The sequence below is a fragment of the Aedes albopictus genome, chromosome 1 (genome assembly GCF_035046485.1).
Source record: "Aedes albopictus strain Foshan chromosome 1, AalbF5, whole genome shotgun sequence".
NCBI lineage: Eukaryota > Metazoa > Arthropoda > Insecta > Diptera > Culicidae > Aedes > Aedes albopictus.
Genome location: NC_085136.1, coordinates 185,955,164 through 185,979,230, shown reverse-complemented (window position 1 = coordinate 185,979,230; position 24,067 = coordinate 185,955,164). Strand labels below are relative to the sequence as shown.

The 24,067-nt window shown below is 44.5% G+C and overlaps 3 protein-coding genes across 12 annotated transcripts in view; 1 reads left to right on the top strand and 2 right to left on the bottom strand.

The window, feature by feature from the left end:
• Positions 1-18,228, top strand: part of LOC109419703 (cell growth regulator with RING finger domain protein 1) — a 170,339-nt gene extending 152,111 nt beyond the window's left edge. For 5 of the 10 annotated variants that reach the window (XM_062845991.1, XM_062845986.1, XM_062845987.1 and 2 more), the window contains one exon: positions 8,705-10,430. In XM_062845991.1, coding sequence (XP_062701975.1) covers positions 8,705-8,883 — 179 coding nt within the window. In that variant the 3' untranslated portion in view covers positions 8,884-10,430. Of the gene's footprint in view, positions 1-8,704 lie in introns of those variants that run through there. The other 5 variants (XR_009996322.1, XM_062845989.1, XM_062845990.1 and 2 more) reach the window with 5 other exon arrangements.
• A 254-nt stretch (positions 18,229-18,482) lies between these two features.
• Positions 18,483-20,462, bottom strand: LOC134290314 (uncharacterized). The gene has a single exon (XM_062857424.1). The coding sequence runs from the start codon at positions 20,460-20,462 to the stop codon at positions 18,483-18,485; it is 1,980 nt and encodes a 659-aa protein (XP_062713408.1).
• Positions 20,463-21,863: 1,401 nt separating this feature from the next.
• LOC134285376 (uncharacterized) lies at positions 21,864-23,693 on the bottom strand. The gene is made up of 2 exons (XM_062845982.1): positions 23,118-23,693; positions 21,864-22,763 (listed from the first exon to the last, which is right to left on the bottom strand). Exons 1-2 carry the CDS (start codon positions 23,691-23,693, stop codon positions 21,864-21,866), a joined length of 1,476 nt encoding a protein of 491 aa, XP_062701966.1.
• Between the last annotated feature and the right edge of the window lie 374 nt (positions 23,694-24,067).

The window sequence follows — 24,067 nt, the reverse complement described above, 5'->3', positions numbered from 1 at the left end:
ATGAATACCAAGTCTTTTACAAGTCCAATCATGAATACCTTCAAACTTACGATTACATCTTGCAGCACCAGCATTTAAATACATTAAAACTTCCTCAATGACTATTTGAATTTGTGCGTTGTTTAATAAACGCAAAAATACCCCTGGCCCACGAAATAAAAGAAATTAATAGTGACCGACTAGAAATAACCTCCAGCATGGTTATAATGAATACACTCGCGTTTACGCTTCAGCTACGTACATCTATTCTCACTAGGAATTCACAAACTTTTGCTGGGATTCCATTGCAAATTCAGAGTTTTTTCCCACATGATACTTGATTTCCATAAAGAATCACTTAACCATATTTTGCAGTAATGTTGCTAGAAAATTCAAAGATTCTTAAAGATACCCATCCAGAAATTCCTGGAAATTATCATTTAGATTTGATTTCTCAGCGATTTAAAAAAGATGTACAAAGTATTGCTTTTTATATAATTTTGTTTATATTATATTTCCAAACAAAACTAACTAATTACATAGACCATTTTGGACAATGATCTTGTAAAGAGTGACAAGTTGAGAATTGTCTCCAATAACTGCCAATTAAAACACATATTATGCCAAATAAATTTCTATTACTGTACGTGCAGTTGAAACCCGGAATTTTCGACTAGCGAAGTTGGATTTTTCTCCAAATCCGTGCGTCGGACCTAACTTCGGAAGTGGTGCGCTGTATTGCTGTTTGCTATACAGGGCACCACTTCCGAAGTTAGGTCCGACGCACGGATTTGAAGAAAAATCCAACTTCGCTAGTCGAAAACTCCGATTTTCAACTAAATTGAAAATATAGATCTATGTTTGTCACCACGACAGTGGTTTTCAGATTTTTTCTAATTTCCATATATAAAGTCATGGAAAATTTCTGGGGGGGGCCTGGCGGATTCTGGGGGGGGCCTGGCCCCCCTGCCCCCCCCCCCTCTAGTTACGCCAATGCTGGTGAATATGCTCCTGTGTATCGTTATGGTGCCTAAACTTTGACATAACGTATCCTTTGGCCTTACCCTTCTACTAAGAACACCCACATTCCCGTGACACCTAGACCAGAGAGGAGGTAGAGGTCTCTGCATAACTTTCTTAGGTGTCCAACTAATTTTCCTTTCCCATCCCTCAGCTGTCGCAAGGACGTGGCCAGGACAGTTCTCGGCCGTTGGAGGATTGCGTCAATCTTGTCTATTAGAGTCAGTGATTAGTCCCAAATCTCCGTGCTTTGGTAACGGACGGGAAGAAGGCAATTATCATAACAGCGGTCTGGGACTGTACCACCTACGAATTTATGCGACTTGTTCAATGTTAATGTCAACTGTTGCTGCAACCGGCGATGGACAACCAACTGACCGGCCCCAAGGATCTGTAAACTGTTCCCAAGTACTAACCGTGAAGAAACAAGTGCTTCTTTCTACAGCGAGCGTTTTGGTGTGCGGTTCAGGAGGGTTCAAAGTGGCTTGTCGTATGCTCCTAGACTCTGGGTCCGATTCAAATATCATGTCTGAGGAACTCGCGAAATGTTTGAGGCTCTCCTGGGAACGGATCGATCTTCCGATTTCTGGGCTGAACAATGCTGAAACCCTGGTCAAGTATAAGCTGCGAACGAAGAACTTTTCTCGTGTGAACCAGTTCAGTGCTGTGCTGGATTTCTTGGTGGTGCCCAAAGTAACCGCCAACTTGCCGATGGTCGAACTCGATATACGTTCGTGGCCGATTACAGGTGGACTATCGTAGGCCGACCCGTCATTCCACGTACCTAACGAAGTCCAGCTGATCCTGGGTGCCGAGCTGTTTTACGATCTACTCTTGGAAGGAAGGATGAAGATTAGCGACGAATGCCCAATGTTGGTGGAAACTCGCCTGGGCTGGATTGTGAGCGGATCGGTGTACCGTGAGGTCGCCATTCACCGCTCATTTAACGGCATTTTCGTAAAGTATATGACATTAAAAATCGACGTTTGTGAATATTGCACTTTAATTTACGTTAACAACTCAACAATTATGTTGTTATTATAGAAAAAATATAAAACGATTGTAAAATATGTTTGCAGCCGAAAAAATAAAAATTCAAATGTGTAATCTCTTGGCTCCTATTACCGCTCATGCATCCATTCACCGCTCATAATGGATCCATTCACCGCTCACTGGATTATTTTTTCATGGAATCACAGAAACTATTCATTTATAAAAACAAAATAACTTTTATTTACCAATGTATTGATGATTCATGACGTTCAGTTCATCCTGTTTTGTCAAAATGGAATCTTTAACGGGTTTTACATGTTGGATAATTTTTCCGCTGTTTGCCTTGAACAGTTCCCATGTTGTCCTGCTGCGCAGTGTGAGAAATATTTTTCGAGAACGTGATTTCAGGTACACCCATATAAAAACATGGTGAAATGGAAGTTTTTTATTGTGGCAGCATGTTACATTCATTTTTGTTACGATACTTTACTAACATTTGATCATTTTTGTATGATTGACCCAAAATGAGCGGTGAATGGCGACCTCACGGTACATCAGTAGCAACAAACGTCAGCACAACGTCTGCCATCTGGCGGTAATTAATGAGGACTTGAATCGAACCTTGTCGAAATTTTGGGAGCTGGAAGCTTGTGGTGAGGCATCTCCACTCACTGCACAAGAGCACGCGGTTGAAATGCATTTCCAACAAACCGTGTCAAAGGATGATGAAGGTAGGTCCCTTTCGCAGTTAGTATAAGTGCGGGATCGTGAATAAAACTGCGATTTTGCATCGAATCGTGTCGGTGTCTTCTGCGCACTTATGCATTACAAAGTGCTGAATAAGTGCGCAGAAGACACCGAAACGATTCGATGCAAAATCGCAGTTTTATTCACGATCCCGCACTTATACTAACTGCGAAAGGGGTCCAGTTGGGTGGGAACTGCGCAATACACAGTTAGACTTCCGTTCAACAATTTGAAGAACCAGTTGGGCAACTCCTACGAAACTGCTCGCCGGCGGTTTGAGAAGCAGCTACGTACCTTCGTCGACGACACCAAGAAGACCCGTTATACAGCTTTCATGTCGGAGTACTTGACGTTAGGTCATATGGTGAAAGTGATGGACAGCCCTATGGATGGATATTTTCTTCCGCATCACGCAGTTTACAAAGAGGCCAGCTCGACAACTAAACTGCGTGTAGTTTTCGACGCGTCGTCAAAAATGTCGTCTGGGTTGTCGCTGAACGACACGTTGAACGTAGGACCAACCGTACAAAGCGACCTGCTATCGATTACACTAGTTTACAGCATTTTTGAACTCGGTAAGCTGATGATCATTTTTGGTGTAGAATCATGCCCTGAGTTCGAAAACGCGAAGGAAAAAAATTACAGTAGAGCGGAAAATTTTTCGACTTTCCATACAAGGTTGATGGTTTGAAATCGATTTTTGTTCTATTTTTAAGCAACGTCGCTCACTTCACACACCTCATTCTCCGTAATCAATGCTCCGATTGAGCTGAATTTTTTACTGTAACTCGCCTACATATGATATGTCAAATAAACGTCGAGAAAGAATTTTTAAGTTGGTTTTTTCTTATTGAAAAAAATACATTTCTTCAAAAAAATTAGGGAATTTTGCTAAAATTTAAGAAGATCGTCCCTAAAACTCGCCAATATCTTGAATTTCATCAATCTGACGCAAAACCTGTATTCAGATGATCGAATGGTATTGTATTCAGCTTTTAATTTATGGAAAAAGATTTAAAATTGGTTGAACAAAACGCAATATATTTGAATTTTAGTAAATTACATATTTTGAAAAGTTGCAAAACTCGATATTGAGCTAAATCTCAAAAACTGTTCTACTTTAAATTTTTTGAAGGTCTGTTTCGAAATCAGCACTAAATTGTGCTTCAAAAATTTTGGTCGTTGACAGAAGTTCACGACTTTCGTTTTATTTTGTAAACTTGTGTTATATTGCGTTTTTGCTCCCACCAAGTGGTGCTGACGGCGGACATTCCCAAAATGTACCGCCAGGTTCGAGTTCACGAGGATGACCGGATGTACCAAAGAATACTTTGGCTCGACGATCAAAACCACATCGTAACTTTCGAACTGACTACTGTAACTTATGGCTGTTCCAGTGCGCCTTATCTTGCGACGAGAGTCCTCATCCAATTAGCTAACGACGAAAAGTTCGATCTACCGCTTGCAGCCAAAACAGTGGTAGAAGAGGCGGCGGCTTCGGTGCTCATAAGTTTTGCTCCAATGATGCCACCGTATTGAGCAATATTCCAGAAAAACTCCAGGAGACCCGAATGGATTTTGAGAATGCGGACGTGAACACCACTATCAAAACACTAGGAATCATCTGGAATCCCGACCAGGACCGTTTCAGCTTCTATGTCAAATCTTTCGATTCTCAAAGGGGCTTTCCACCAACGAAGCGAACCGTGCTTTCCGATATTGGTCAACTTTTTGATCCACTGGGATTTCTTGGACCAATCATCACAACGGCGAAGTTGATCATGCAGGATTTGTGGCGGCTAGCCTTGGCGTGGGATGAAGAATTGCCGCAGGAACAGATGGAGAATTGGATGGAATTTCGTAGACAATGTAACCCGCGGTTACAATTTCGTTCTACATTTATGTACACTGTAACCCGCGGTTACAATTTCGTTCTACATTTATGTACACCACTGTGTTTTGAATCATTTTAAATTGTTATTTTGTTATTTTTATTTGATTTGTGAAATTTGTATAGGGAAAATAAAATCGAAATTATTGTACCGGTGAGGCATTTGACCCCAATTTCCCACCCCATTGCACACATCGACGCAGCAACAGCAGCAGAAGAATCGAGTGCGGTGTGTGGTGGCTGTTTTGTTTTGATCAAACAAGGAAGAAAGTGTTGAACCACGAAACGCGACGGACGCATTTTGTAACTCCGCGGAATACGTGCCGAAGTAATTAGTGCCGTTTTCCTGTGTTGTCCGTTTGCTGGAGGGTTGTTCCCAGCCTCGTCGGAGTGAACATACAGAAGATTTGTCTCCCGAACATTTGTGCCGGCCCGTCGTTCGGGCATAGTGATTGTAGTGCTGTGGAAGTGCAGTGCAAAAGGGTACTGGACCACCACTATAGTGGGAAGCTAATTGTAAAGGAATTTTCGCTTCCCGGCGGTCTAGTAAAGTGTCCGAAAACCCACCGTCCTCGCTACACGGGCTCAGCCAGTAGAGCCAGTCTCGCCCGTGTAGCTAAACGTCAAGGAGGGCGAAGACAGGTAGGTGAAAAGGGGCTCACTACTTGTGGTAGTCAATTGCGGTTGCTACCAGGGCAATTCACGGCGAGTGAATTTGCCCGGCGTTTTATCGCCAATGTCGCTAGGGGGGATCAGATAAAGGAGTACGCTCTTTCCCCTAGCTAAACGCCAAGGACGGTTGCTTCGGCGACCCGTTAGTGCCAGTGGTGAGCAGTATGAAGAAGAAACGATGCGTAGTAGCTGAAGCAGGCAACGGTATAGAACTCCACGGATTCTCCGTCGCATCCAAAAAGGCCTACGGCGCGGTGCTGTACACCAGATGCGTTTCTTCGGACGGAAAGATCAACACAGAGTTGGTATGCAGCAAGTCGCGGGTAGCCCCGCTGAAACCGACCACTATTCCTCGGCTGGAGCTGTGCGGGGCCTTGCTTCTGGCCCATCTAGTAACGAAGACGGTAGCAGCATTGAAGATCTCGTTCCAAAGTGTGACACTTTGGTGCGACTCACAAGTGGTTTTATGCTGGTTGAAGAAATCGCCGCTTACTATGAATCAATTTGTTTCTAACCGCGTGGCAACTATCATCGAGCTGACGCAAGACTGCGAATGGCGGTATGTGCGGTCTGAGAACAACCCTGCCGATCGGATTTCGCGAGGTCTGATGCCAGATGCTCTCAACGAGGACGTTCTATGGTGGAAAGGATCGCCGATTTTTAATGTGATGGAACTGCACACCGACGAGTACGACGATACGATCGAGTTACCTGAACAACGAAAAACGACGGCTGTCAGCACAATGACCAGTGTGCCAACGATCAATCTCAACCGGATGAGCGATTTTCGACGGCTTCAGAGAGCTTGGGTTTTCGTGTTGCGGTTCATTGCAAGCTGTCGATCGAAGACCAGGAGCACTTCAGAACCAACAGCAAAGGAAATGGACGAGGCACTCCGTACAATTGTCAAGCTAGTCCAACAGGAAGCGTTTGCGGATTTGTTCAAGATGCTATCGAGCGATTCGCAGAAGCGAAGCAACTACAGCGGATTGTCCCCTTTTGTGGATTCGGATGGGCTGACCAGAGTTGGCGGTCGGCTCAAGTACTCGTCGATCCCATACGATGGAAAGCACCAGCTGCTACTTCCGGATAAACACCAAGTAACGCACATTCTCGTGAGGAAGCTCCATGAAGAACATCTGCACGTCGGGCAACGAGGCCTGCTGTCGATTGTACGTGAAAGATTCTGGCCGATCAACGCAAACACATTGATCAAGGAAACGATTGCTACCTGTTACGTTTGCTGTAGAACTAATCCCCGTTCCTCCATTCAGTATATGGGAGACCTGCCAGATTACCGCATCACGCCGTCGCCAGTGTTTGCGAACACAGGGGTGGACTATGCCGGTCCAGTAATACTAGAAGAGGCTGGCAGAAAGACTGTTCCGTACAAGGCATATATAGCGGTGTTCATTTGTTTAGCGACCAAAGCCATCCATCTCGAGGTGGTTTCTACTCTAACCACAGACAACTTTATTGCGGCCCTGCAGCGGTTTATAAGCAGACGTGGTATGGTAAGCAACCTGTATTCCGATAACGGAACAACGTTTGTCGGAGCAAACCATGAACTAGCGGCACTGCGGACACTATTCGAGGATCAGAGCCACCAGAGAAAGCTGAACGATTTCTGCGTTACGAAGGGCATTCAGTGGCACTTCATTCCCCCACGGAGCCCCCACTTCGACGGCATATGGGAGGCGGGTGTCAAGTCGGCAAAGTACCACTTGAAGCGTGTAGTTGGCGAGACCAAGTTAACGTATGAAGAAATGGCTACATTTCTGGCTCAAGCAGAGGCCATTTTGAAAAGTAGGCCGCTCATCCCAGTCAACCAGTCATCGTAAAGGATGTTGTATAAGATGTCAAGGTGGAGGCGATATGCGTACATTTTACATGCGCCTAAATGGAGGCATGTACGCATATGGCCTCCACTTTATCATCTTATGCATCATCTTATACGATTACCGGTTATCTGGGATCCCAGTATCCGATGACCCGAACGACGTCGAAGTCTTGACACCTTCCCATTTTTTAATTGGACGATCTGCTGTGAGCCTGCCGGAGCCATCATACGACCAAGAGAAAATCGGTCATTGAAAAATTTCAGTGTGCTAAAAACACTATTTAAAACAATTTTTCAAATGGTGGTGCACGCCAATAGAATGATTATTATGTTTTATAAAAAAGGAACACAAGTTCGACCGCTTAAATTCAATTAACCGGCGCCTGTAACCATTGAGAGACTAACGCGCAAGAGTGAGACACTACTGCTCTGCCGAGTGAAGCACAAGCAACGCCACCCCGAAGAGAGACTACCGAGTGCTACGATGAATGAGAACGTTTTCCGAATCGAAAAGAAAGACTCGAATAGTGTGTCAAACAGATAAAGTGACTCATTCAAATGTTGCATGAAAGTGTCTCATTGAAACGAAATTAAACGTCCCTGCTGGAGAGTATCGACGAGCGGTTACTAAGGTTTGCGTTCATCCATTGATTGATCCCGAGGAATCAACGGGGGGAGAATGATCGCGCAACCCTTGAAAATCGTAAGGCCCCCTGTATAGTGGCCATCACCAGAGAAAAACGCAAAAACTAATTGGACGATTTGTTCAAGTGTATTTTTCAGTATTAATAAAGACGTAGTTCAAAATGGACGCATTTTGTATTGATTCGACGCAAATTAACCGAAAACCAATTCCAACTGAGCTATTCCGATAAACAGGCATCTTACCCCACTTTTCCCTAATGCTGTATGTTACAGCAGCGGATTGTCAGTGCATTTGTCAAAGATAAGTCGTACATGTTACATATATCTTCCATACACGGATTGCATTGACCACGTCCTTGCGACATTTTTAGCCCTACTATGATGTTGGCTTTTCGTGCCTGTCCGGGTCATATTGACCCCAGCATCTTACTAGGGTTAAGTGAGAAAAAAAATGACTAATTGGGTACCTGGAGAAATTGTGGAGTCCTGGGGTGCTGCTAACCAAAAGGTTGTGACCTCAGGAAAGATCTGAATATTATTGGGGTTTATTAAGGGCCTTCTCCAGGATTAACCTCACGCCTTTCGGCTTACGGCCGATTCCTTCACCTTGGCTTAAGCGTTAAACCAGGTTTAACTATATGGATAAGCCTGGCTTACCAGTTAAGCCGAGATGAAGAAATCGACCCTTAGGGGCGATTTCTTCACCCTGGCTTAAGCGTTAAGCCAGGTTTAACTGTATGGGTAAGCCTGGCTTAATGCTTAAGTCAGGGTGAAGAAATCGGCCCTTAGTAAGATAAAACAATAGTAACTACCGGTCTCATTCGCCCTCGGTACTCCTCAATAGATGATTTTTTTTTCTGTATTAACGAAATGTGTTGCACTAAACATATTTAATTTACCAATATCATTCTTTGCAGACAAACTGGACCGCTGTCCGATGTGCCGGGCCGCGATTACAAGCTATTTCTGCATCAGGACTGAAGACTACGTGCCACCAAGCATCGTAGAACCCAAGGTAAACAGTAAATCCAAAATGGCCGTTCATTGGCTGGACGCATTGAATGATCGATTGACAGATTTTCTAGGATTTAGGTAACTCGCCTTAGCGTGTAGGACAAACGGGACAAAAGAAAAAAAAAACTAATGTGATCAGAATGTGAATTGTGTGAAGCAAAGAGAAAGAGTGAGAAAGCGAGATAACATTTTTAGACGAACGCTCTTTGGCAATGATGGATATCAAATTTTATTTGTCGGACATGGCATAGTCATTTATGACCAGAAACAGTCAATGAATGGAGCAAACATGATTGGAAATAATCTACCGTTATTATTCACTGTTTTATCAATGAACTGATAGCCGTAAAGCTTGATGGGACAAATGGATCATCATCTCTGTACATCGCCGGCGATAGATAAAAACGAGAGGTACGATTCATAATTCATTGATATTTTGTCATTGTTACTATGTAGTGCAAATTGACATGTGATAGACTGTTCTCATCCTTATAATTTGTCCTTTTTTATGTAATCATATTTATTTCTTTATCTCGATTTTATTCTTCTCTGTGCGCATGTTTCGCTGAATGAAACTTTCATATATTTCCTTTGGTTCGATTAGTAGACTTTATAGAGCTTTGTACAAGTTTTAAAGTATAACTTTTAAACTAATTTGATTAGCAAACTAACGAAAATTTCTTGAAAAATGTGACATTTTGTCAAAATATATTGAAATTTCGTTACACTGTGTTATGTTTATTTGATAAAATAGTATGAAGACCTGGCTTTTATAAAGGTTTTAAAGTTGTTTTACATCCAAACTATTATTTCTTTCACTTTTTAGTGGTAACTCTGATGAGAATCTATAAAGTCTACCCTTCGAACAGATACTCATGCAGCAAAGAATAAAATATTGTGAAACAGCTTCTTACTACAGCAACTGTTATAGAAAAAGAGAAGTATTAAAATAACTATCAGATCTAGTTTCAAATGCGAATACAATATTCTATCATGTATCATGATTCGAATAGCGTAGAATAGGACGTTTTTGCGTAACAACCATCTATAAAAGTCTACAATCGTTCACTGGTTTTCACGCCAAATTCATCTGCACCAAGTATGTACAGTTTAGCACTCGATTTCAGTTTGTGCTTGAATCAACCCTGAGATGAAAACTTTTTCACAATGACTAATTCACCTATAAAGGACAGTTGCTTTAGGAAGATTTACCCATTCATTAATTTCCGTCTATCTTTAGTGCATGAGTCTGTTTGTCATCGTATAGCATTTTGTCAAAAAATAATTTTATTCTTTAGGTATCGTAAAACGGTACAGTTTTTTTTAACATAATGCTAATAAATTATTCACGTACTATTAATGTAACCTTTTTTCTGTTCGGACTGTATTGATAAGTGACCGATATTCATAAAATAAATGTGATCTTTATTTCGAAACCATAGAACCATGATGGTTTCAACTATATGCTACGTTAGAATCGAGCCGACCGACATCACTTCCAAGCAGGGCCAAAATGTAGTTTGGTGCCTCATCCAGTCTATCGTAAGAATTCCAAGGAAATAGCAAAATTGTAGCGTAAGTGAAAGTAACCGATAAGTGGAAAACAATAAAACTGAGAAAAATGTTTTATCTGTCTGTTTTTTGAATGAGAAATCCGTTTACTTTTTGAATATTGAAATCCCGTTAGGGAACGTTCAAAAATTACGTCCAACATTTGGGGGAGGGGGGGGTCTAGAAAAGTGTGACAGTACGTGTATTAGGTATAGGAAAATAGCGTGACAGAGGGGGGAGGGGGGGTCTAGAAATCCCAAAAAATGATGGACGTAATTTTTGAATCTTCCCTTAACAGAGTTCATCATGAAAGGTAAGTTAGTTTCATTATAGAAGGAACGTGTTTTGACTCTCTGGGTTCATTGTGTTTCATATTTGGCTGTTACCGGCTACGAGGCAACACAACAAACCAGAAGGAGGCGAGTGCGTGCAATCGATTGTGGGTTGCCCATTTGTCGTGCGCTGGAGGTCTCAGATCTCTCACCCTCTGTTGTATGCGCACTCTCTGTGTGCTTGTCTCTGCACGGAGAAACGAAAGTACTCAAAAGTGAGTTCATTCCACCCAACTTCGATGTTTCGTGCGGTAAGCCAATTTTGAGTTGATGGAGTCGATTTTGAGGTACACTCTGAAATAATAATAATCCTAAACTGTTTAAAATTTAATCCCTTTTGTCATTTGCGGCATTTAAACATATATCAGTTTAAAAAGTATACTGACGGCATTTAATAATTTAAACTAAGCCAGATTTAGATGAGATAATTTTTTCAAGCGTTTTAATTAGCCCGAGATAAGTCATGTTGGAAAACTCCACTCCAGCTGCTGCAACTTGCTCATCAAAAACATTTACCGTTGAAAAACTTTTTCTAAGGATGGTTTATCAAAGAAAATCGGCCCACGGATGCAGAGGTGAGTGTTCAAATTAATAATTGATACCAGACGACAATAGGTTAAAATTCAATGTTTTCTAGGACACATCGTTAGCAGGGCAACACCAAACAGATTCCTTCATTGAATGCCCAACGATGGAAGTGTTGCTGCTTCCCCATCATCGACCGCCGGAAACTTCAAAAAATGGAACTAGTTCTAGCATAAGTCCAGCTCCTGGTACAATCGGGAGCGGCAAGGTAACGGCAACAGTGGATACGAAGGAAACTGCGATGGATGATTCGTTCCGTGATGGTGGATTCCGCAACGGTGGCGGCAGTGCTGGTGGACCCCCATGTAGGACAGCGAGAATCAATTGAGCCACGTCCAAAACGGAAACGTTCCATTTCTTCGCCAAGTAAGTGAAGCTCGGACGCGGCGGAAACAAATTCCGCGAATCTTAGGAGCACTACCGGCTGTCGGTGTTAATGGATATGCAGCGCAACGGGAACGGTCAACAACAAGAGATCACTGGACATCAACCGGGCGCGAGAAACCGGCGAAATATTACAAAGATTGCCGAAAATATGAAATATTTGTACCTAAATCCATTCGAATTAAATTTTGCCGATTTCATTTATTCTTAATATTTTTTTTTCATTTTTTCTAATGAAAACAAAAACAAAGCAATCTAAGCAAATTCTCGATAAATCCAGGTTAAACTAGCTTAAATTTTTACAACTTATACTGGAATTTGTTTTTATCAAAGTTATACTAGGCCAGTATAACCTGCATATAAACTAAGCTTGGGGTCAACCAGGCGAAATGAATTTAGTGTGGGATTTATACCATTTAGTTTAGATTTTTTTCTGAGTGTAGGTAGTTTGCATTTAGGCGTATACGGGCAAAGTACCTGAAATCAAAGTTCTTTTTACTCAACCGTCAGTTAAAATTACTCAACTTTCGGTACTATGTCACTTACTCAATTTTGGCTTCCCGCATCGAACTCTCCAAGTTGGGTTGTTTTGCTATTCATTCTTTGACAACAATAAAAAGAGTGAATGAAAGAGGATGCAAAAAAGAACTCAAAAGTGAGTTTAAAAATACTCAAATTTGGGTTCTCTTGTTTTTCAGTGTGTGCTTTGCACTTTGCTTGACACTACACATGATTGGGGAAAATTCGTATCAAACGACCCATCCCTTGTAAGTCCTTGACAAGCTTAACAACTTTGCCGAAAACACAAACTCTCTAATTAATTTATTAGACATAATCTGGCCAATCCCTGGCTATATTTTGAAAAAAAGTTGGTATAAACTCGGGTATAAATTATCGGAACAGTTCATTTTATTCAATGAACAAAGTGTATTTATAATTTCTGAAACAGTCTATATTTATCAATAATCAGTACCCATTTATTTCATTCATTTCATTTATTTAGTTAACATCAAATTCATGATAATACTGAATCAACAATTTGCCGCCATAATACTCGATTTGTAGCTGCAGCTCTCCAACGTCGGTCACGCCCAACGCTCGCCAGATCACGCTCCACCTGGTCCGCCCATCGTGCCCTCTGCGCTCCACGCCTTCTTGTACCAACCGGATGGTTAGCAAACACCAACTTTGCAGGGTTGTTGTCCGGCAATCTTGCAACATGCTCTGCCCACCGTATCCGTCCAGCTTTAGCCATTTTCAGGATATTGGGTTCACCGTAGAGTGCAGCGAGCTCGTGGTTCATCCTTCTCCGCCACACACCGTTCTCCTGCACGCCGCCAAAGATCGTCCTTAGCACGCGTCGCTCGAAAACTCCGAGTGCTTGAAGGTCCTCCTCGAGCATCGTCCATGTCTCGTATCCGTAGAGAACCACCGGTCTTATTAGCGTCTTGTACATGGTACATTTGGTGCGGGGGTGAATCTTTTTTTTACCGCAGTTTCTTCTGGAGCCCATAGTAGGCACGACTTCCACTGATGATGCGCCTTCGTATTTCACGGCTCACGTTATTGTCAGCCGTTAGCAAGGAACCGAGGTAGACGAATTCTTCTACCACCTCGAAAGTATCCCCGTCTATCGTAACATTGCTGCCAAGGCTTGTCCTGTCTCGCGCAGTCCCACCTACCAGCATGTACTTTGTCTTAGCCGCATTCACCACCAGTCCGACCTTTGCTGCTTCACGTTTCAGGCGGGTGTACAGTTCTGCCACCGTTACAAATGTTCTAGCAATAATATCCATGTCATCCGCAAAACAGACAAATTGGCCGGCTGTTGAGCCCGGCTCGTCGCATAACACCTTCTAAGGCGATGTTGAATAGTAGACAGGAAAGTCCATCACCTTGTCGTAGTCCCCGTCGAGGCCCATATAGCCGAGGCGGTAAACGCACGGGTATTCAGCATGACCATGCTGAGGGTGACGGGTTCGATTCCCGGTCGGTCCAGGATCTTTTCGTAAAGGAAATTTCCTTGACTTCCTTGGGCATAGAGTATCTTCGTGCCTGCCACACGATATACGCATGCAAAATGGTCATTGGCAGAGGAAGCTCTCAGTTAATAACTGTGGAAGTGCTCATAGAACACTAAGCTGAGAAGCAGGCTTTGTCCCAATGAGGACGTTACGCCAAGAAGAGAGAGAGAGAGTCCCCGTCGAGATTCGAATGAACTGGATAGTTCACCCGAAATCCTTACGCTGTTTTGTACACCGTCCATCGTTGCTCTTATCAGTCTGGTAAGCTTCCGGGAAAGCTGTTCTCGTCCATGATTGTCCATAGCTCTGTGCGGTCGATTCTGTCGTATGCCGCCTTGAAGTCGATGAACAGGTGGTGCGTTGGGACCTGGTATTCACGGCATTTCTGGAGGATTCGGTAGCTCCGGTAGCTGTTTGGTTTCCCAGATCTTGACTACTAACTGGTGCAGACAGGTGGCCAACTTTTCTGGGCCCATCTTGATGAGTTCTGCTGCGATACCGTCCTTACCAACCGCTTTGTTGGTTTTGAGCCCATCCATCCTTAACTTCCCTCAGCGTGGGAGTTGGTTCGTTTGCGATTGCGTTTGTTGTGGTGATCTCCACGTATAACGATACGGGAGGCTGTGCTGGAAGAAGGTGCCACAAATGGCCATGTTCTTGGAGACGGCGAAATCGATGAGGCGTAGAAACTCAGCAAAGATGGGACTGATATGCGATCATGGGCAGTTTAGGTCTTCTATATGATGATCTTGACGTCGTGGTTTGGACGCGTTCGAGCTGCGCGTAAAATCTGTCTTTGTCATCATCAGTGCATCCGGAGTGAGGGCTGTACACGTTTATTATGCTGATGTTGAAGAATCGGCCCTTGATCCTCAACCTGCACATTCTTTCCCGATCACGCGCCTCTGCATGTCGCCCATCACTATAAAAGCTGTTCCCAGCTCACGTGTGTTGCCGCAACTCTGGTAGATGGTATGATTACCTCTAAACGTTCGCACCATAGATTCTGTCCAACACACCTCCTGCAGCGCTATGATTCCGAACCCGCGGTCCTTTAGTATATCGGCGAGTATGCGGGTGCTCCCGATGATGTTGAGAGATCTGCAGTTCCACTGTGGTCGTCGCCATTGGTATCGGTTCGCATTCTTCCCTTGTTGATTTTTCGGTGCTAGTCTTTTTTACGGCTGGCTCGCAGGGCCTGACACCAACCCACTAACCCAAGGAGCTGGGCTTACCTTCCCGGAAGCTACGGGTTCTGCATTGGCATTTCCTCCAACTACAGTGCTAAATAGCTTGGCTCAAGCGCCAGTTTTCGTACCAATTTACCTGATAAATACAATTTTTGAGATTTAGATTTAGGTCTTGATTGAAACTTGTGTGTTTTCCAAACACTTCTCAATGCTAGCACTGCCTTTGTGTTGTATTACGCTATTGAATCAAATCTTTAGGAGTCTGTCGATAGGAAGGGTGTAGCTCACCTGATTGCATATTGTAGTGGTGTGCAGCTTAAGGGCCATGGGAAGCGCCTCCTCGATGCTCTGTTGTTGCTTACATATGTCCCTTGGTGTGTTAGGGGATGTCTCGTAGTTTACCAGGCTTTCGAGCGTTGATGTACATTGTTCACGATGGAAAGTTTGGGGTGTAGGTTGCCGATCGTCAAGTCGTGGTCAAAGTCGTTGTAAGCGTTGTTCGCGCACAACGCGAACGGTGTGCAGCGTTTCAACCCTGGTCTGTACAGTTGCCTTTTTCACTCTGCTGTTAGCCTTGTTTCCATAGCCCGTTCCCACCTGAATCTAATCCTCGTATAGAAAACACACAGCTAACCTCGAGTCGCCGCGAGTATTTCGGCCACCAACACTAGTAATCCTACATTATAGAGATCTGCGGAGGCAGCCATTGTGAGCCAATCGTGCAGAGAGAACTGTCAAAGAGTAAGCCAAATGAACATGCTTATCGTTCGTAGGAAGGCGTCGTTTGAACGGTATTGCAATCGGAACTAAATAAATTAAAATTATTTATTTTTAATATCGAGAAATTGGTGGCATATGTAAGTTTAGTAAAGAGATAAAAAAATATTGATTCTGCTTTCAAAAGCTCATGCTTATGACGACACTTTTGTTGCTGCACTTGTCGAAAAAACATCCATTGCTACTTCTTGCTTCACTTCTGCCGATATGATTAGGGTAACACTTTTGCAATAAATTTCAGATTTCTTCGATTGCTCCGCTATTTCAACAACATTTTGAATGAAATTTCTACCATAATTAGAAAATGTAAACAAAACAACTTGAACCACAACGAAGTCACGCACAAAGTTTGAACATCTTGCTTTGTAGCAAGTGTTGGCAGCTGTTGTAAACAAAACAAACAGCGTTGCCGAATCGACATACGTAACTTCCGCTCATCTCTATGTAGAGGATTTCTAACCAACACTAACAAGCACCCTCATCCTATCCAACTCCAAGTCTCCACGCACGCACTACTACAAACAAATCCCCAGCTTGAGCTCTCGACCGACATGCAAGCCGACGAACGCGCCAACTGTCTCGCGCTGATTGGTTGGCGCCTTTTTCACACTTCAACCAATGCCCTGTCAACATGCAATAATAAGAAGAAGCTATTTATTATAAATATCGCACCCATTGTGAAGAGCATTCATTCAGTTTCTAGCCGTTGTATGGCACACTTCAATAAACCGTCCCAGTTCGATTCGAAGCAAAAAGCAGTTTTCTTTCTACGAAGCAGCCGAACCATTTGTCCTTCTTAGGACAGAGTTATTCAATCTAAAGTCTGAGTATCGACATTCCAGGCGTTCCTGAGGAAGGAACTGGCCGACACCCCTGGCATTCCGAAAAGGAATTGGCCGCTCCAGCAGGGATCCTCCAACCGAGAGGATTGCCCTCATCATCTAGTGTCCGTGATCGGACATTTTGGTCCTTCGAGCCGGATCCGAAGCGATCCGCTCCCAGCGCGTTGCAACCGCAACAGAGGATTGGCAATCAACCGAATTGCCACCGTTCCCGTCCGTCGATGCTCAGCAGAGTTATTCAGAGTGATTTTTCCTGGCTGCTTCGAGGAGGGAAATTGCTTTTTGTTGAGTGCAAAAGGAGTGCCCCTGCGCAAGAAAACATTCCGTGTGTGTGAAAACCCATCGTTGCGGGACCGAGCCGCAAGCGAGAACATTTCAAGTGAAAAGGTGAATTGCGAAAAACTTTCCGTAAGTGCCGGTTGCCGGCGTCGTCGCGAAAAAGTGAAAACCGTTAGCCGCCGCAGCGGCAGAGTCTTGAGTGCGAAGAAGAAGATTGTTGAACGTGTCCGAACACGTTCGATCCTGTTGCTGTTGTGCAGTGTCAAGCACCGTTGTCGTGTTCGATGCCGATCGAGCACACACCAACGAAGACCGACCAGAAGGAGAGGATGGCGGAGCTCAAATCGCTTGTTCACCTACGCGGACAGGTGAAGGCGAAAGTGACGCGCATCCGCAAAGCCGTCGAAGAAGCATCCGGAGCTGGAGCAGTACAATTGGATCCGATCCAGTTGAAGCTGTACCAGCGAAATTTGGAAACCCACTACAAAGAGTATTGCGATTTGCACCGACAAATTGTGACTCTGACACCCACCGAGAAGCTGGCCGAGCAAGATGAAAGCTACGTCTTTTTTGAAGCCCAGCACAACGATACCTGTCTGTTGGTCGAGACGCTGATCCAGTCCATGACCGAGATTCCCGATATGAGACTGGCACGGCGAAACCAACCAGAAGAAGCTCCCCGCATTATAGTCCAGCAGCAACCGCTGAAGGCACCCATCCCCACCTACGATGGGAAACCAGAGAACTGGCCGCGCTTCAAGGCCATGTTTCTCGACGTGATGAAAACCTCCACGGATTCCGACGCCATCAAGCTCTACCACCTGGATCGAGCCTTGATCGGCGGTGCAGCGGGAATCATCGATGACTGTACCATGCAGTCCAACAACTACGCCCACGCATGGAAGCTGCTCGAGGAGCGGTTCGAAGACAAGCGCCTAATCGTGGATACCCACATCATGGGTATGCTGCAGCTGAAGAAGATGACCCGACCCAGTGCGAAGGAGCTCCGAGAGCTGATCGACGATGTAACCCGGCACATCGATGGTCTAACCCTAATGAAGGAGCAGATGCTCGGAATGTCTGAGCGCTTCGTCGTGAACCTGGTTGCGACAGCGTTGGACAGCCGAACCCGAATGGAGTGGGAAGCAACCGTGCCCCACAAACAACTACCAACCTACAAGGACACGATGGATTTCCTGAAGAAACGCTGCTCTATCCTTGAGCGGTGTGAAGAAGCGACTACGAAGCCTACTCCGAAGCCGTATCCAGCGAAGAGTTCCAGCCAACTGAAGACGTATGCTGTCACCGAGAAAGCAGAACCGACCTGCCGAGTGTGTGGCAACGGAAGCCACCCGATCTACAAGTGTGACGCCCTACGCCAGATGTCCGTTCCAGAACGAGAAGCCAAGGTAAGAGAGCTCAAATCTTGTTTTAATTGTTTGCGAACGGATCATAGGAGTTGATCCCCGCCGGGAGTAGTGGACTGTAATTTCGGTTTTCGGAAATTCCGCGTTCTTCGAGAACACACCAAACACGAGTGTACTTCACGAGTGATGGTACAGTAATGACTTTATTGAACAAAGTTAAGTGTTGCCGTAGCAGAAATAAAAAACAAGAACAAAAAGAATCATTTATCGTTTTGAAATACATTCAAAGAGAAAGAAAATAGGGGTGCTCAAAAATTCAACTAACATCCACCCCGGCATTGAAATCTATTTCAATCTTCCTTGTCCATCTCCAAGGGGAGCAGACAAATCTCGCTGACTGCACGCTTATAATCTCCCTTCGAGGTCCTCAATGATACGACGCGCGTCACTCCGTCGGGACCAGGATGTATGGCTGTAATCCTCCCTAACTGCCAATGTAGTGGTGGAGCGTTTTGATCAACGATGAGAACTAGTGCGCCTAATGGAATGTCCTTTCGTTTCAGCCATTTGGATCGAATTTGAAGCTCGGGCAAACATTCGGATATCCAACGCTTCCAAAAGTGCTGCAGCATCGTCTGGATCAGCTGCCAGCGTGACAGCTTCGATTCTCGTATGTTGAGATAAGAAGGCTCGGCTACTGCTTGCATTTCTCGTCCAATTAGGAAATGGGCTGGCGTAATTGCGGAGAAGTCGTTAGGGTCGTCTGAAGAAGGTGCCAATGGCCGAGAATTTAGCACGGCCTCTATCTGCGTCAGAGTTGTGTAAAGTTCTTCATAGGTGAGCTTTCTGTCTCCGACGACTCTAGTCAGGTGATATTTAACTTGCTTCACCCCGGCCTCCCAGATGCCGCCGAAGTGGGGGCTCCGAGGTGGGATAAACGACCATTCGAAGCCCAGCTTGCAACAAAAGTCGACGATTTTCCGGCTCTCATGCTGATCCTTGAACATTTGGGCCAATCTCTCCAGTTCATTCTGCGCACCAACGAAATTAGTCGCATTATCCGAGAACATTCTGTTGGGCACTCCACGTCGACTAGTAAACCGCCGCAGGGCGGCGAGGAATGCTTCGGTCGTTAAATCCGAGACGAGCTCGATGTGTATGGCTCTTGTCAACATACACACGAACAGGCATACGTACGATTTCGTGATCAAAGGCTTTCGTCCTACGGAGGTAGATTTGACCAGGAATGGCCCTGCAAAATCTACGCCGGTGTTGGAAAATGTAGGAGCTGGTCGTACGCGGTATGGGGGCAGATCGCCCATTAGTTGCACTGTTTTCATAGGATTAGCCTTGAAACAGATAGTGCAACTTCGAATAACCTTTCGTATGGTAGTCTTGACATTTAACGGCCAAAATCGCTGTCTGATGATGGCCAGCAAGCCCTTTTGACCAATATGCAAATTGGTACGATGCTGGCTTCTGATCATCGCGTCCGTAAGGGGATGTTTTGCCGGAAGCAGCATCTGATGACGGCTGTCATATGGGATGAAAGCGTGCTTAATTCTGCCTCCGACTCGCAATACTCCATCCATCGGGTCCAGAAATGGTTTGAGGCCACACAGCCGATGCCTTGTCTTGCTATTCTTCCTGAGCGCCTGGATCTCCGGTTGGAAACACTCCTCTTGCACCAACCGTACCACCAAAATTAACGCCTGGGCTCTTTCGGTCGATGTTAGTGGTCCTTTGGTGATCGATTTGCGCTTCGATATGATGTACCTTGCGAACCGTACAACGTAGGCCATGGATTGCAGCACCGCGTCGAAATTGCTCAATCTGTCAAATATCTCCATTCTTTTCGGGGTCGTGGTCGTCGTCGCTAGGCTGATTCGCAATTCCGGCAGCTCTTCGTCAGGTAGTTCCGGTTCTTCATCGGTTTCGGTCATCGTCCTCAGCATTGGCGGACCCTTCCACCAAATCTCGTTTCTCATCAGGTCTCGCGGCCGCTGGCCCCGTGAAATGTAATCAGCAGGGTTTTCGTTTGTCGGAATATGGCGCCACCGGAAGTGACCAGTAAGCCGTTGTATTTCCGCAACCCGATTGGAAACGTAAATCTGAAGAGTTTGCGTAGGTTTCTTTATCCAACAGTAGACGATTTTGGAATCTGTCCAAAGGTTTACCGATTCCACTTTCAAGTCGATGGCGTGCAACACCTTGTCTATCAGCTTCGACAGCTGCACAGCTGCTAGAAGTTCAGCTCGAGGTGTGGATATGGGTTTAGACTTACCGCTCTTCTTCGGAAGGATCCTTGATTTGCTCGAAACCAGATGCATCGTAGCTTCTGCACCGTCTCGAACTACACGGGTATATACGCATGCGCCATAAGCGTGGTCGGATGCGTCGGAAAACCTGTGCAACTCCACTACTGTTGCGCCGTCGGTTGAAACCCACCTAGGAACCTGCAGCTCGTTCAACTGTACCAACTCGCTTCGGAATGATCGCCAAACTTGAAGCAAGTCTTGTGGAACCGGATCATCCCAGTCCGTCTGCAGCAACGAAACTTCCCGTAGTATCAACTTTGCCGATGTGATAACCGGTCCTACACGGGAAAAAAATCGTTGCCGGATCCATGACTAAAATGTTATGAAATCATAAAACTTGTCGCTTCATGATATTGTAACTACAAGTCATGATATCGTGACGTTAACAACGATTATCATGAATAATAATGACTGATTCCATCAACAAAAGCCATGGCCGTCCAAAGCGTTATGAAAAAATTAGGCTCGTTTTCATAAATTGAATACCATAAAACTGAGTCATGGTAGCATGGCTCTGAGTCATAAAACTATGACGCTGAGTCATCTCAACCAGACGCTGAGTCGTATAAACATAACGCAGAGTCATAAAATCATGAATCACAACAAACGAATTTGGGCACTGTAAGCGTTACGCAAACCCTCGCGCAGAATCACCTACGCCATTTTTGTCACTTCTGTCAAGGCGCCTTTTGTGAGCGGCAGTGTTTTCCGGTGAGATTTTCTTTTTGGTTTTCGAAAAAGTGTAGTGAATTGTTCTTACTTAAATAGTAGTAAACTATATAATTATTGAACTACATTCCAGAAGTTGAAAGTGGAAAAACTCCATATTCCGGCACAAAACTCCGGCCAGCTTCATCAGCAGCAGAACAATCAAGCTCACGCACAATTCCGGCACAAAATTTTGGCTAAATGCATGACGTAATCTATGGACGCCCCCTATGTCAATGGACCATTTTACGAGAACAACTGATCGCTCATTTTATGGATGAAAATTTGACAGTATGGGGCCAGGTCATTTTGACAGATCTCACACGAGCAAGAAAAGGTCGGCAAACTGCAAGATAATTGTTCGTCTCTTTCTTGCATGTGTGTGATCTGTCAAAATGACCTGGCTAATGTCAAACATTTCGAGGTTAGGTTTCGTGGTGTAATGAAGAATAGACTTGCGTGGTGTAATGAAGAATAGACTTTGTTGTTTTTGCAGCCAAACAAGACAAAAGAAATCTCAAAAAGTGCAGCCAAATGACAAATACCAGAATCATAAAAATTACTTCAATATTCAGGAACCTTGTTCATGATTTCAGAGTGCGTGCTTCACGATAACATGACCTTAAATGCCACTTTGCACCAATTAATCCGATAGTATAAATTACAAATACTAGAATCATGCATACTGCTTATGTTTTTATAACATTAGGTAATAAATTTAGAACATGCTTTATGATAACATGAACCAAACCATGCGTCGCTCGGTGTTCGGCGATTAGAAAGAATGGGCAATGAAAGTGGAAAGATTTTGCTTGACTGAGGGAGAAGCACACTCGCATCAGATTGTGCGTGGATGTGAGTGAGGGATACGCAATAAATTAATGATTTTTTCCCATCCTTGTATGCAGCAATGTGTGGTGACGTTTGCCACAGTCGCGACAGTTGTGCGAGGATGGGCACACGGTCGTTCGGTGTCCCCGTTGTAGGCAATTGAAGCAATTTCTTCAAAGCACTGTATTTATCACTCACACTCATTTGCTTAAACTGATCACACCTCCAGAGTTCATGATTGTTTTTACACAACGAGCACTTATTGTCTTTCTTGTGTTCATTCGTAACCACCAACGAGTGGGTTTTGTTCACTGTCTTCACTTTGGCACTTTCCATCGTTGATTTGGTGTTGATGTCAATCTTCTCCATAATCCTGCACTGCTCTTGCAGGAAGTCGATCGTCGCATCGTACTTCGGGAACACGCCTTTCTTCTGCCGTCCCTCCCAAGCGACTCGGGTGCTCTTGTCCAACTTCGACGTTATTTGGTGCAGCAGTATTTGCTCTCTCAAACCGGCGACCGGCAAAGCCAGATTCTTGAGCGCCTCTACATTTTTCGTGCAGGTATCGATCAATTTCCGCATGTCCTTGGAGCTCTCCTTAGCTACCTTCGGAAGATTCGTCAAGGCTTCAATGTGCTTATCCATGATAAGACGCCTGTCCTCATACCGGTCGGTGAGGAACTTCCACGCGGCATCATAATCATTATTGTTCACTATATCTTGGTCGATAATACCACTTGCCGCACCCACGAGAGCGTTTCGCAGATGGAACAACTTAAGGTGAAACTGGATCCATTTCCTCACTTTTTGGTTTTCGATTTTTTATAAAATAACGAAGCAATATTTTCAAAATCGGTTTTCGTACACATGTAGAGTATGGATCAAGGTATCTCCTGATTTTTTTTCGTGGTGGAAAATGTTTTTCGTTTCTGCAGAAACCATTTTTGAATGAAATTTTACAAAAAAATGGTTTCTGCTAAAATGGAAAACTTTTTCCACCACAAAAAAATTCAGAAGATACCTTGATCCATGCTCTACATGTGCACGAAAACCGATTTTGAAAATATTGCTTCGTTATTTAATAAAAAATCAAAAATCAAAAAAATGAGGAAATGCTTCCAGTTTCGCCTTAATCGCTGGTTCTTCATGTTTATAGCGGTTCATAATCGTGGTGAACATTGACTTAAACGAGAACCACTTGTCGTAGGACCCGTCGAATGTCGGTAGAGGCGCTTGCAGGGGAGGCAAGTAGGTCTGAACAGACGTAGCAATCGTTGGAGCACCTCCCGGAGCCGGTAGCTGCGTGACATCCGGCTTCGTCGCCTTTTCCAGCAGAATGTTGATGCGAATATTCAAATCGGTATGAAGCGATTTGAATTCGATGTATTTATCTTCTTGCTCCGATCTACGTTCATCAGAGAGGGGCAACGCATAGATTTTGTTTTGCAGGTCATTAAATTCACTATAACATGTCTCCACTGTACGCAGATGAGCGCGCAAGAAATGAACATTCGCAATGTTCGGATTTGGATCATCCTCACTGTGTTGTAATGCGTTTTTCACTCGGGTGAGCTTCCCCTTCACTGCCCCCCTCTGATGAACGTACACTTTCAATTGATCATCCATGATTCTGGTTTCTTCTTTCTTCTTTTGCTGGAGCTTCTGTTCCTCCACGGAGGATAATTTCTTCGGTGTGTGGATCATGCCAGCACACTCTCACATATTCACAACGAACGAGGGCGTCGGGCACACACGATGACCGCTAACACCTCGTTACATTCGGCCGGTCTGCGACGGGCGAATGCTCGAATGCACCAAATCTGCTCAAGACGAACAAGCACTTGCAAGACGGCTGTCCGTTACACTCGGCCGGTCTGCGACGGACGAATGTTCGCGAATTTCACTAACTACGTTTTCACTACGAACGAGTGCGTGAAGCGCAAGATGGCTGCCACTCCTCGTTACACTCGACCGATCTGCGACGGGCGAATGCTCTTGGATTTCACTTCCGAATTAACTAATTTCGCGACGGAAACTCTTCATCACTCCGTAACACTGGTTTTTACGATAAAATCCGG

Coding starts and splice junctions, on each gene's coding strand:
- LOC134290314 (XM_062857424.1), bottom strand. CDS start 20,462: ATGCATCTGGTTTCGAGCAAATCAAGGATCCTTCCGAAGAAGAGCGGT.
- LOC134285376 (XM_062845982.1), bottom strand. CDS start 23,693: ATGATCCACACACCGAAGAAATTATCCTCCGTGGAGGAACAGAAGCTC. Junction 22,764..23,117: donor ATGAAGAACCAGCGATTAAG/GCGAAACTGGAA, acceptor TTTCACCTTAAG/TTGTTCCATCTGCGAAACGC.